The sequence below is a fragment of the Anolis carolinensis genome, chromosome 1, assembly GCF_035594765.1.
Source record: "Anolis carolinensis isolate JA03-04 chromosome 1, rAnoCar3.1.pri, whole genome shotgun sequence".
NCBI lineage: Eukaryota > Metazoa > Chordata > Lepidosauria > Squamata > Dactyloidae > Anolis > Anolis carolinensis.
Window position 1 is genome coordinate 329,344,035 of NC_085841.1, and position 13,186 is coordinate 329,357,220.

The following is a 13,186-nucleotide window of genomic DNA, read 5'->3' on the forward strand; positions in this document are numbered from 1 at the left end:
AAATTGATATACATGTGAGTGTGAGTGTGAAAATTTGCACAAAATGTGTGTATTTTGCATGCATACACATCCAAAATCTTTATCACACAAAAAACATTGGGCTGAATCCTATTGTTAGTCCCTTATAGGATTTGCCTACAATAACAAACAAAAAAAATCTATTTGGTACCCCATTTTCCTCGTCAGCATTGACCTCTTTAACCCTGCTGAAGTCACCTCACTATTAGGGGGCAGTCCACATTCCCTGTCCTTCATTGCCCTTCCCATCACACATACAAGTAAACGTATATTTGGTTAAACAAAAGTATGCCAATCCTATCTACTGATATACAAGTATCTCAACAAATACGCCTTTTAAAAAAAACAACTTCCAGGAAGTGGGTGAACTACACCTCTTATCACTCTCCGCCAAGTCCCACATAACCCACCAGTATTTAAAGTTGGTCATGATGGGTATGTGTGCCGAATTTTGTCAAGATCCATCATTGATTGGATTCAGAGAGCTCTCTAGGTGTGGTTGGAGTATTGACATCATTCTTGTCAATCCCCCCCAGTACTTTAAGTTGATCATGATGGGTATGTGCACCAAGTTTGGTTGAGATCCATCGTGGGTGGGATTCACATGGCTCTCTGGATGTCAGTAGACTACAATGCCCCCCACCAGTATTTTGTCATGATGGGTATGTGTGCCACATTTGGTCCAAATCTATCACTGGTGTGGTGCATAGAGCTCTCTGGATTTGAGTGGACTGCAACTCCCATCATCCTCTTCCAACCCCCCTACTTCCAATCCCCTGCAAGTATTTAAATTTAGTCATGATGAGAATATGTGTGCCAAATTTGATCAAGGTCCATCATCAGTAGCCATGATGGGGCTCTCTAGATGTGAGAGTCCTCCTGGAAAGTACATACACATAGATACATGCATACACACATACATACAAACTTTGTTATTATACAGTATATATAGATATAATCTATGTTACTATATATTTAACACTGATAAAATCTTTTGTTTGTCACGAGCCAAACTGTTAGAGGAACAGAAAGGAATATTAAACTATTCTTACACGAAGACAGTTAGAAAATATATTTTATAATAAATCATCAGAAAGTGGTGTTGTGTCTTAAGTTTCCACTCAATGTGAGGCAGCAACTCCCATTCACAACCAAAAGGTAAGCATCTTCACATTGGATGAAGTAGTGGGATCTCTATAGTCACATTCAGGTCCCTTCACTGCCATGTAATTCAGAATATCAAGGCAGATAATCCACATTATCTGCTTTGAACTGGATTATCTGAGTCTACACTGCCACATAATCCAGTTCCATGTGGATTTTATATAGCTTTGTGGGAGAGGCTTTAATCTCATTTCTTAGAAACTTTATCTGGCACACAATTTAAATTTCCTGTACCTCAATTATTCCAAACATAAAGTGGAATATCAAGTAATGAGTTATTCAGCTGTGTCAGTGTCAAAATATGCTCACCTTCCTGTGTTTAACGCCTGGCATTCCTGTACCTTCCCACAATTTCCCTGTGCCAAATCTCCATCCAAATGCATGTTACATCTTCAAGAGGGCTCCAGGATCCATTGCTTTTACCTACAACAAGGTAGGTAAAAACATTCAAATCCCTCATATTTAGGCACAGATTTCTACCTACTTCTAGTCAGGATTGGATCTAGTTCATAAGTTATCATCTGTGCAATAAAAAAATCTGTTAAAAATAATATTGGCACTACAAAAGCTTTCATATAAAAACATGCATATTTTTTACAGGTGAATAAGTTATAAGATTTCCAGAAGTCCGCCAGTTGTGTTTAGGTCTTATATGAGGCCAAGAGATTTCCCAGTCTTGCCATGCAAAAATCAATTAAGTTCTAAGAATGGGGCTTTCAATTCCCAACTGGTTTTGAGTGGAAATTCAGCCAAGGCATTATTATTTAGCATTCTAATTATGAAACTTTCCCCTGCCTGTCAAAACAATAGTAGCTGAACTTTTTTGCCTTAAAATGGTCAAGAGATTTAAAGCAGTTTTTAATTGTTAGCGTTCATGAGAGGCAAAAGAATTTAAATCACCAAATCTGTTTCCATTCAAATTCCAAAGAAAACCTTTTCAAAAATATTGATTTGCCTACCATAACAATGGAACCCCGGTAGGCAGATATTGATCTGCCTACCATAACATAATGGAGTCCCAGTGGCGAAGTGTGTTAAAGCACTGAGCTGCTGAACTTGCAGACCGAAAGGTCGCAGGTTCAAATCCCGGGAGTGGAGTGAGTGCCCGCTGTTAGGTCCAGCTTCTGCCAACCTAGCAGTTCGAAAACACGACAATGTGAGATCAATAGGTACCGCTCCGGCGGGAAGGTAACGGCGGTCCATGCAGTCATGTCGGCCACATGACCTTGGAGGGGTCTCCGGACAACACCGGCTCACATAATCTCGGAGGCGTCGACAGACAGTGCTGGTTCTTAGAAATGGAGATGAGCACCAACCCCCAGAGTCAGACATGACTGGACTTAACGTCAGGGGAAACCTTTACCTTTTTACCATAACAAATGGTTAAATTTAATTCATTCCGTGACTGAGCTTTTAACTCAAGTCGCTCTTATCTCAAAGCAAATTTTCCCATTGAAATGCTATTAATCCATTCCACGAGGTCCAAGCCCCCCTTTTTGTTACATGTTTTTAAATAAGAAAATGTAGCAAATAATGTATAAATGCACATTCACACGGAACAATAAAGAAGAAAGATCAATTTTAAAATGGTAGAAGCACAAAGTTGTGACAAGGAAGTACATTTGAGACAATAAATTGTATGTTGGCCAGTGTAACAGCAAGGCAAAACCTGCACATTTACATGGAACAATAAAAAAGAAAGAGCAACTCTAAAATAGTAAAAGCACAAAGTTGTGGTAAGGAAGCACAAAGTACAAAGGAAGAAGCATCACTTTCTTCATACTGTACTCATTCCAGCCCCCCTCCCTTTCTTGCTCTTCCCCCTTCTCTTTATGAAGCCAAACATAACAGAAATAAAAACCACACAAAATCAACTAACATAAAGTTCCTCAAAGCGGACAAGAGCAAAGCGGCCAGCAATCCTGAGGACGAGGCATGGACGCTGCTCCCTTGAAGCCCTAAAGCTCTGTACTCTGGCGCTAGCTCTTTGCCCAAGAAGTTGCTCATATGTCAAAGTGAAATCAGAGCCATGTGATGGCGCTTAACTCAAAATGCTCTTAAGTTGGGATGCTCTTAAGTCAAGGTTCCACTGGATACAAATATGAGCTGCCTTTTCTAACTTTCCGTTTTATGGTTACAGTCCACACAAGGGGCCTACAAACACTTTTCCTGTTCACATGTTAGTGCAAATAAAATAAACGAGTAACTCAATTCAAGTATGCATTTTGAACATATATAAATGGTTCAAAACATGGACTTTAAAATCTGACCAGGAATCTCTCCTGCAAAAAAGGGTAGTCCTAATGGTTCTGGTTTACAAAGACAGAAATTAATTGCCATCAGTAATGCAGACATGCAAGTAGCTATCAACTATTATCAAGAAAAAAACAGGCTATGCCTTACAGCTGCTCCTGTTTGCCCTACCCGACCTAGTGATTTACATTTTTAAGAAAACTAGAGATATGATTAGGATAAGAGTCAAGGCCCTTCAAGAACACTATCAGAATCCAGTCTTCACAATCTTTAGCTCCTGGTTTTCTTAAGTTGAAATCCTTGCATTCCTGCACATTTGCTCTGATTTCTTTCTTTCTCTATATACATATATACGAATGTGAGTTTTTGTGTTCCCAATCTGTCCACAGTACTGGCACCATCCACAGATCCATTGTATGCTTTTATTCTTGGAATGTATATTATTTCTGCATTACTGGAACCTGGCAAACGCATCCTCCAACAATTTGAACACAATGCTAGAGGAATTCAAGACTCTGCACATGGGTTCCATAAGGAGTTACTTATGTAGAGAAATCTGGGACGGGTTATGGGCCCCTTTCACCCATCAGTGCTTCAGCATACAAACAGATATATGAAAAGGTATTGTAATATCCACACAAATTACATGTAATGTAAATTTATTTTTTAAAATTAAATACATTAATCACAGAAGTATATACAAACATCTCCCAGCACAACACAGTACTTCACATGCTATGCAGAAAGTCATCATGGTTCCACTGGGAAATTGCATGTGGATTCAGGTTGAACAATGAAAACTAATCCAGTTCACATTTCGTCTTGAAGAGTTGAAATGTTGTTTTGAGATTGTTCAGAGGATATTTTTGCATCTTTATGTACTAGACCAGTTGTTGCAGGAAGCAGAACTTCGCTGGGGAACATGCAGCTGAAATGAAATTTGCCTGTCAGCATCTACAAAAGTCTACATCGAGTCATTTGATCAGAGCTTAACTGAAAACGATGACCCACAAGAACAGCCTTGTTCTGCTTGTGGATTGTTCACCACCTGGAAGGAACTGCGAATTAGCTCCTGGTTGAAATCGACCATTGCTCCTTTCACAAAGCTTAGGCTGTCCAAGTCCACAACCACTCGGGCACCGCCTTGTTCAAAAATCCTGGTAAAGGAGATCCATATAGCATGTTAGAGCACTTGAATAGACATCTTGAAAGACTATATATCTGCCTGTCTCCAGGCCACACACAGACTGGCCTCCAAGACTTACTAGATGCCTGTCCTGCTTGCAGGCTACTTTACATCACTGCTTCTTAAACTGTAGGTCTTGTCTCCAAATTGGGTCCCGTAAGAAAAAATGGGGACAACGAAGAATTTGGCAAGGGTAAAAAGTTTCTGTATGTCACCTAGTGGCTGTTTCAGACATTTACAGAAATAAATACTGCACTGTTTACAGTGGGCTCTCCAGCGAAAATGCTTCAGCTGTACTTCATAAAAAAGAAAACCAGCCTGTGTAGCAAGCCTTGCAAATGGAGATTTATTATTTATTTATTAACAGTAACTGTTTGATTTTATATACCTATGTACCCTACCCAGGCTCACATAAATGTTTCTTGAGTGGAACAGGGTCACAAGTGAAAAAAGTTTCAATAGCCTGCTCTGCATGTCCTAAAGGGCAGCCACCTCTGGCCTGATTAGCTACAGACATTATTTCAACTCTCAATAGCTCCAGCCAACATAAAGGTCAAGGAACACGGGAGTTATTGTATAAAACTTCTAGAAGATATTAAGCAGAGAATGCTCCCTGCATTTTATCTATCTGAAAAAATAAGAACTTAGATGTCTTGAATCAGGTTTTCCTGGTTATGAACCTACAGCTCTTGAACTCTTCTTCAAAAAAGGCATGTTGAACCAACTTTTCAAGAGGAAAGCCATAACCTTTCTCTTTCTAGATGTTTTTGATCTTGTCAAGCCCCCATTTTTAACAGATATTACTTTACCCTGGTTTTTTGTTGTTGTAGATGGTGCGGTTGTTTTTATTGTACTATGTTTTTAAAGGCATTGTCTATGTTGTGAAGCCGCCTTGAGTCCCCTCCGGGGTTGAGAAAGAAGGGATAAAAGAGCCATAAATAAATAAATAAATGTTCTTCATTTGTTATCCCTTCTTCTCTCCCATCTACCATTCCCTCTCTTACTACACACAGGAATCTATGTTCTTACCTATCATCCGAATTCACAACTGTATCCAAGGAAAATTTATACTGGAAACCAGAACAGCCACCTCCTTCTACTTGCAGCCTGAGAAACTCAGTCCCTTCTGCAATCTCCAGTAGTCTCTATTAAAACACAAAGAGATGGGCAAAATTCACACAACTAGCAAGACTGTTCTACAGAATGGTGAATACCAGACAAAGAGTGACACAAAGCACATGATGGAGAAGGAAGTTATACTTATCAGCCTGCTGGCACATTATTTCACAACTGCTACAAAAGAGGTCTTTGTATGACTTATCTAGGAGTAAATGGGTTATTATCGCAACAAACCTCCAGATCAATCCACATGACCTATTTCTTTATCTTAACTGAAAATAAGCCCTAATTTTATCTCTCCAGCATGGATCAAATACTGCATCACAAATTTAAGTTCCTGTGCCGCCATATGTCACTAGTAGCTCACTGTCATTAATCATAACAAAGCATGTCTTTCTCATATGGGGAGATGATGGAGATTGTCAGTAAAATAATGTGTACCCTTTGGACTAGGGCAGTCACACACTTATCGTACACACAACTTTACACATTCATACCCAATGCTGCAAAGTCACATTAAATAACAGGTCAAACTACAACTCAGGAACATTACAGCTGGCACATACATAGGATGAGTTCCGAAGAATGTTACCTTCACACAATTCTCACTGAGGGAGATTTGTCCTTCATTGGAATCACTCTGGATGCTGGCAGAGGATGCTACCCATTGCACTCTGATTCTTGGCACACAGGTACCAACCTGTGAGGCATGCAATGGAGTTTTCATGAGATGCCAAAGATGAAAGGGACATCTATATGGTAAAGATGAGGAATAAAATCTCATCAGTTGTTGGATAAAAATTCATCAGATTAGCAATATGAGGCATTACAGTAGAATAAATGCTTTATTAGAAAAAGGCAATGCCAGACAGATGGAATGTCTTACAAGTTTAGAGGAAATATCTCCAAGACGAAAACTGAGCACACCAGCTACAGTACTGTACAATTCAATGCAATTTAGTATTTCTCTATATGTGGTGAGTTCTGCATTTAGTAAACAAACAAGTGAAAATTTGGCTTTGGGAGTAAGCACTTGGTCCAGCATAATTATCTGTGCAATATAGTTGGAATTGGCTTTGGATTGATGAATATGATTATCTGGCTTTGGATCTATGCACAATAGTTGTCTAATGTCTACATATGTTGTTTTAATGTTGTTTCAAATTGTTGCTTAATTGCTTTTAATTGTTGTTGATCAGGCATGAAATAATGCCACTCATGTAAGTCACCCTGAGTCTTCTTTGGGGTGAGAAGAATGGGATATAAATGTCATAAGAAATAAATAATAAAAGTTTTGTATATATACTATATGCTAGGTTAGGCTGTATACCACTGTAAAGCCCCTGAAACGTACCCACCTTCCCAACAACCAGGCCATTCTTTAGCTTGTGGGGAACATACAGAAGCAGAAAACAATTATCCTATTCACTCATGTATAAATCTAAAAATTATAGTTAAAAACTGAGCTCAAAACCCTTGGTTGACTTATCCATGAGTCAATCTAAGTATTGAACCTTAACAATTATAAAAAAAGAACCATCCTCTTCTCTGAGTTGAGCAGCAAAAGGTAAAACCTTAAGTCTGCCCTGGACTTATACTCACGGTTGACTTCTACATGAGTATAAATGGTACATCACTGCTGGGATCCTTTGGAGACCTCAGCATTGTTGTAACCATCTTGCATCTGCCTATAGTACATAGCCAGATATTTGTCTGATCCTACGTAGATTCAACATGGCATAGCATGGTTACACAGGATTAGGGTGCTTAAGAGGCTTTATAGCAAGTCCAGGAGCACTCTGGCAATTGTGGACCGAGTGGGGGAACACCAGTGTCCCAAAAAGCATAAAGAAAATGTACACATATGCTACTAACAGGATGCCTGACAGAGACAGCAAACTAGGAGTTGAATTTCTAAAGTCATGAGCTCGGCGAAGCACTTACAAAACCTTTTTGAAACATACTCAGAAAACCCAGAGCCACAGTTTTCATCCTATCAATTCTGCCCTTATGTCACAGTGTTGACTCAAGGAGAATTTGAACATTTACTATTAGTTTTAAAACGAAGGTTTGAACCTATGTCAAAGAAGACAGTACTTCCTTTACCTGCTCAAACCCGTCTGTCTTTTGAACACAAAGTCCTTTCATCATTTTACAAAGAACTATTATATCAAGTCAAGTACAGTTATACCTCAGCTAACAAAGAAAAATGTGTTTTTGGACATTACTTCTTTAACAGAAAATTTTGTGCCAGAGGCAAAAATATAATCAAAAGAAGAGAGATGGGTTCCTTCATCACAAAAAATATGTTTCAGCAACTTTTAAAATTCAAAACTAATAAAATGCATGTGTGAAGTGAAACAACCTTATCTGGTAAGCCTTGGAGAAGTAAACAAAACATCTGAACCTTCTAGAGACCACATGAATGGATTTTCTAAAGTCCATCCAAAGGCAACTTTGTCTTTCACCAGCTTCTACTCTTATGATTTACATTTGATAGTCCAACTTGCAGATCTACACTTTTTAACATGCTGGAGAGAGGTGATGAAACAATCTCTTTTCTTTCTATTCTACTCTTCCTGCACACCGAGTAAGGGAATCTGGAGGCAGTAACTACATTTGCCTGTTGTAAGCAGGCACGAAGAGTTAAGCAGAATTTCTTTCTTTCTTTGCTCAAGTTTTCTTGCACTGGTTAGTACAGGTACAACACCAAAAGCCTATGTTTCTCCAGTTCTTTTTCACTATCCTCCCAATGCAAATGCTGCTAAATAAAAAAAAACTTCCAGCTAGACAGAGAACAAAAAAGAAAAAGAGGGGCTGGGCAATCACAGCAAGACTTCGTAAAAAGCAGCTTCTTTGTCAGCTTTGTTAAATGAGGTTTGCTAGCATTCAAGAGTGTACTTTGGCCTTTTAATAAACTCCACAAAAGACATTACTGACTTCCCTCTGTAACTATAGGAGATTTATGAAGGCCGCATTTGGCCTTCTGAGCAGGAGGGAGTAACTGCTGCCTATAACAATTATGTCACAATCTCAATGACTTTTTTTGAAATACAGAAGTAACTGTCCATTCATATTGTAAATGACAAATTGTGAATCCTTTAACTTGAAATTAGTACTAGTTATTTTCATCTGCATTGGCCTTGTGTATACCAGAAATCAAATCATCTCTGTAGCCATTTTTCTTACTGGTCTGTTGTCATTAGCCCTATGCATGAACCTTACTTGAACCCAGTTAAACTCCTAAACTCAATACAATCTTCTGATGGGAAGATCCATACACTAATTACGTCATACAAACAATGTGATTTGTTTGGCTTTCAATTTTAAAAAAAAGATTTCCTTTGTTCTTTCCTGGACTATTCCTTTCTCTCAGAGATGTATCACTACAGCTCAATACTGTATATAGATTTCCGAGTGATTATTTTCGTCCGTAACTAAGAAGCTCTAGATGCTTAAGTATTGATAGACTAATGATGTTAACATTGTTTTCATCTTTGCTTTTCATTTAAAAACATCCACATCTTTAGGATTTAATTCTAATTGAAAACACAATGCTGTTACGTGCATTTCTTTTACTATTATACTATATATCAATAGGGCAGTTCTCTATAGATGAATGCCTTCTTCTGCTTTCCTGAGATAATCCATAAAAATATGCCTCATTCTCCACTCTTCCCCTTTTGTTAATAAACCTCTAGAGTCATTCAGCATTAAAGTGTATTTGTGAAGGAATAAAGAAAACTGGAAGAGTAACCACCGGTGCCTAGTGAGGATGATAAGAGATACTGGTCTGCTGCAATATCATAGAAGTGTTTTCAAGACAAGGGGGCTTAACTTTGACAAGTAGGTACTTAAAGGTATTTTTTTTACAAAACAACTTAACACAGATTATATTGCATGAAAATAACCACCAATTGAAATAGAAATCAATCTTAATAGTATGATAGCAATGATAAAATTCAAATGAATTCTGCATCCAAAAATTTGACCATCTATGGCTAGAAAATGTTTAAAAATAAATACTAAAATTTAAAGAATAAACCTTGATTTTGCCATGTTATACAAGGGACACTATTCTACTATTCTACTGTGTGTGTATTGAGTTTGGTGCAAGTTTTAAAAAATATTTTTGTGTTTTTAGCTATGTAACTTATTGCATATATTTTATGTTCATATGATTTGAATTTGTTGTACCCCACCTCAAGCAATCAGGAGAGGCGGATAATAAATTTTAAAAAATTAGGCCTGAGCAGATATTGGTACCCATGGGGACTCCTAGAATTAAGCCTCTATGAATACTAAGGGCTTAATTACTCATGAAGGGGAAATATAAAAACAGTTAGAAGGAGTGCAAATTACTACAAATTGCATTTAAATCCTTAAATATGTGTACTGAGAAGTTCCATGTTCTCAGCATAGCTTACTTCCAAATTCGTTTACACAGGATACATTGTCTGCAACCTTTATTTTCACATGAAGGCTGAACTACAGTAACTGCAATATTTGTGTGAACCCTTAATAAAATCTTGATTAATAATTGCTTGAGGGAGCTTGGATACAACCACACAGGAGTTGTTGTCATGTGCTCCAAGTCATTTCGGCTATGGTAACCTCATCACAAGGTTTTCTTTGCAAGATTTGTTTAGAGAAGGACTGTCATTGCCTTCCTCTAAGGCTGAGAGAGTATGGCTTGGTCAAGGTAGCCCTATGGGTTTCCAGAGTTGAGCAGGGAACTGAACTCGGACCTCCAGAGTCACAGTCCAATGCTCAAACCACTACATCATTCTGTTGTTTTAAGGCAGGCACGGGCAAACTTTGGCCCTCTGGGTGTTTTGGACTCCCAACATTCCTAACAGCCTCAGGCCCCTTTTAAGTGTCTGATGGGGAAAGGAAAGGTCCTGAGGCTGTTGGGAATTGTAGGAGTTGAAGTCCAAAACATCTAGAGGGCCAAAGTTTGCCCATATCTGCTCTAAAGGGTGGATCTATGCTGTATAATTAATGCAGTTTGATACCACTTAAATTGCCATGGCCCAAAACGAATGTTTTGATTGTATGTATTTTATGTTGATGTGTTTCGACTGTGTTGTACCCTGCCTCGAGCCATCAGAAGACAAGTAACAAATAAAAGGTATTATTATTATTATTATTATTATTATTATTATTACTACTACTATTGTTACTATGGAATTACGGGAGATGTATCACAGGATGTCTATGCCCTAAACCACTGGAGAAATTATGCTGTTTAGCCAGTATTGCACTACCTGATATCTGTCAGGAAATAGCAACCTGTAATGAAAGGACCAAGGCACTCACATCTCTGGCCCATCCCCTGTACAGATATCAGCCAGCAAACCAATGCCTTAAATCAAGAAATAGCTTCCTAAGATCTACAGAGATACTCGCAGGAACACCTCAGCAAGCGAAAGTCCAAATGTGGCAGGTTAAAACCCGGAACCTCAATCCATGGCTGATACCCAATGAGAAACTCCCTTCCTGGGCACACAGAAGACTGGGCGACTTGGAAGATACTGAACAGACTGTTCAAGATGCAGAATTAGCCTTAATAAATGAGGCTATAAAGCGGAGACCACGACATGCGAGTGTGGGGAAGAGCAAACCAAAGACTATTACAGTGCAACCTGAGTCCTGCCACATGCACAATGGAGGATCTTCTGACAGCGACACCAGATGCACTCCAAGCGGCCAACTTCTGATCAAAGGAAATCTAGTATAATGTCATGTTTTAAACTTTGTATGCTTTAAAAATATATTATAACTGTACCCTAAATTCGCTTCTGACATGATAAAAATGGGAGATGTATTCTTGTAAGGCACCAGCACTCTTTGGCAGAGAGGACTTGTAAAAACTACAGATCTCGTGATTCGATAGCATTGAGTCACAGCAATTAAAGTGGTGTCAAACTGTATTAATTCTACAGTACAGATCAGGCCTGGGCAAACTTGGGCTCTCCAGGTGTTTTGGACTTCAACTCCCACAATTCTCAACAGCCGGTAGGTTGTTAGGAATTGTGGGAGTTGAAGTTCAAAACACCTGGAAGGCCCAAGTTTGCCCAGGCCTGGTATAGATGCACTGTAAGACTGAAGTAGAAATGTCAACAAAACATTATGAGAGTTGCCAGAGTGAAAACAAGAGAGGCCTCCTGTGCTTTTAAAATTCTGCAGAAGCAGGTTTTTCGGCAGGAGTTGTGTATCACCAGGTCAGAAGTAATTATTTCTTAATTTAGACAACCATTAAAGGTACAGGGACTCTCGCTAGTGTTCATTCTGCCAACCTCATAAACCGCCGTCACTATTTTCTTAAGTCGACCTTCTTCAGCTCCCAGCCTTTGGGCCGCTAGGCTTCGTTAGGACTTCAAATCCCAGAAGCCTCAGCCAGTTTAGCCAACTGCCAGGAATTCTGGGAGATGAAGTCCAAAACACCTGGAGGACTAAAGATTGGGAACCACTGAAAGCCGTGCGTGGATTGTAAAATAAAGGTGACTCCCTCTCTGCCACTAAAAATCATCTCGATCAGTCTGAGGGCACATTTGGACGACTGACGGGAAAAGGGGAAAGAACCGCCACTACCTGCTCCGCCCGCAATTCTTCAGCGCCCTGAAACAAATAAGTGCTCCCAGTGCCGCCATGTTGTTGTCCTCTTGACTCTGTCGCTATTGGTGGAGACGAACCATTTGTCCCGCCCATGCCCTATGTCAATTGGTTTGCGGAAAAGGAGACGGCTGCGCCATTGGAGGTTAGCGGAGAGTGACGGAAAGGTCACATGGCTTGGGATGAAGGCGAGGAAACCCGGGCGGAAGTCTGGGAAAGCCAATCTCATTGTTTGTACATTATGAAGCGTTTTGATTGGCTGGCGCCGAGACCCCATAGGCGGGAACTTTTATTATTGATACTTGAGTTTCTTGTGTAAAGTGAGAATCTGCTTAGGGGTTTTCTCTTATAATTGCAGAAAAATAACTGAAAACCGTGTCAAACTACACATTCATTGAAATCCACAAGCATGTGGACAATTTCAACAGAAAGGAGGGAACCATAAAAATGAACAAAATCTGGCTACTAGTGTTTAAAAAAACTCTAGAATCAGGACAGTAAATAAAGAACAATACAGTAGAGTCTCACTTATCTAACATAAACGGGCCGGCAGTACGTTGGATAGGCGAATATGTTGGATAATAAGGAGAGATTAAGGAGAAGCCTATTAAACATCAAATTAGGTTATGATTTTACAAATTAAGCACCAAAACATGTTATACAACAAATTTGACAGAAAAAGTAGTTCAATATGCAGGAATGCTACATAGAAATTACTGTATTTACGAATTTAGCACCAAAATATCATGATGTATTAAAAACATTGACTACAAAAATGCGTTGGATAATCCAGAATGTTGGATAAGCGAGACTCGACTGTACTGTGAAAAC

The 13,186-nt window shown here is 39.1% G+C and overlaps 1 protein-coding gene across 1 annotated transcript; it reads right to left on the reverse strand.

The window, feature by feature from the left end:
• Positions 1–4,077: 4,077 nt before the first annotated feature.
• Positions 4,078–12,466, reverse strand: isca2 (iron-sulfur cluster assembly 2). Its single transcript, XM_003214384.4, has 4 exons — positions 12,335–12,466; positions 6,333–6,492; positions 5,651–5,766; positions 4,078–4,592 (listed from the first exon to the last, which is right to left on the reverse strand). Exons 1-4 carry the CDS (start codon positions 12,391–12,393, stop codon positions 4,418–4,420), a joined length of 510 nt encoding a protein of 169 aa, XP_003214432.1. The 5' UTR covers positions 12,394–12,466; the 3' UTR covers positions 4,078–4,417.
• Between the last annotated feature and the right edge of the window lie 720 nt (positions 12,467–13,186).

Bases quoted from the DNA above. Each gene is read 5' to 3' on its own strand.
- isca2 (XM_003214384.4), bottom strand. From the start codon at position 12,393: ATGGCGGCACTGGGAGCACTTATTTGTTTCAGGGCGCTGAAGAATTGC. The intron at 5,767-6,332 runs GTAACATTCTTC...GTGTTTTAATAG, and splicing joins TCAGTGAGAATTGTGTGAAG to AGACTACTGGAGATTGCAGA. The intron at 4,593-5,650 runs GTAAGAACATAG...CTCCTTTACCAG, and splicing joins GTTGTGAATTCGGATGATAG to GATTTTTGAACAAGGCGGTG.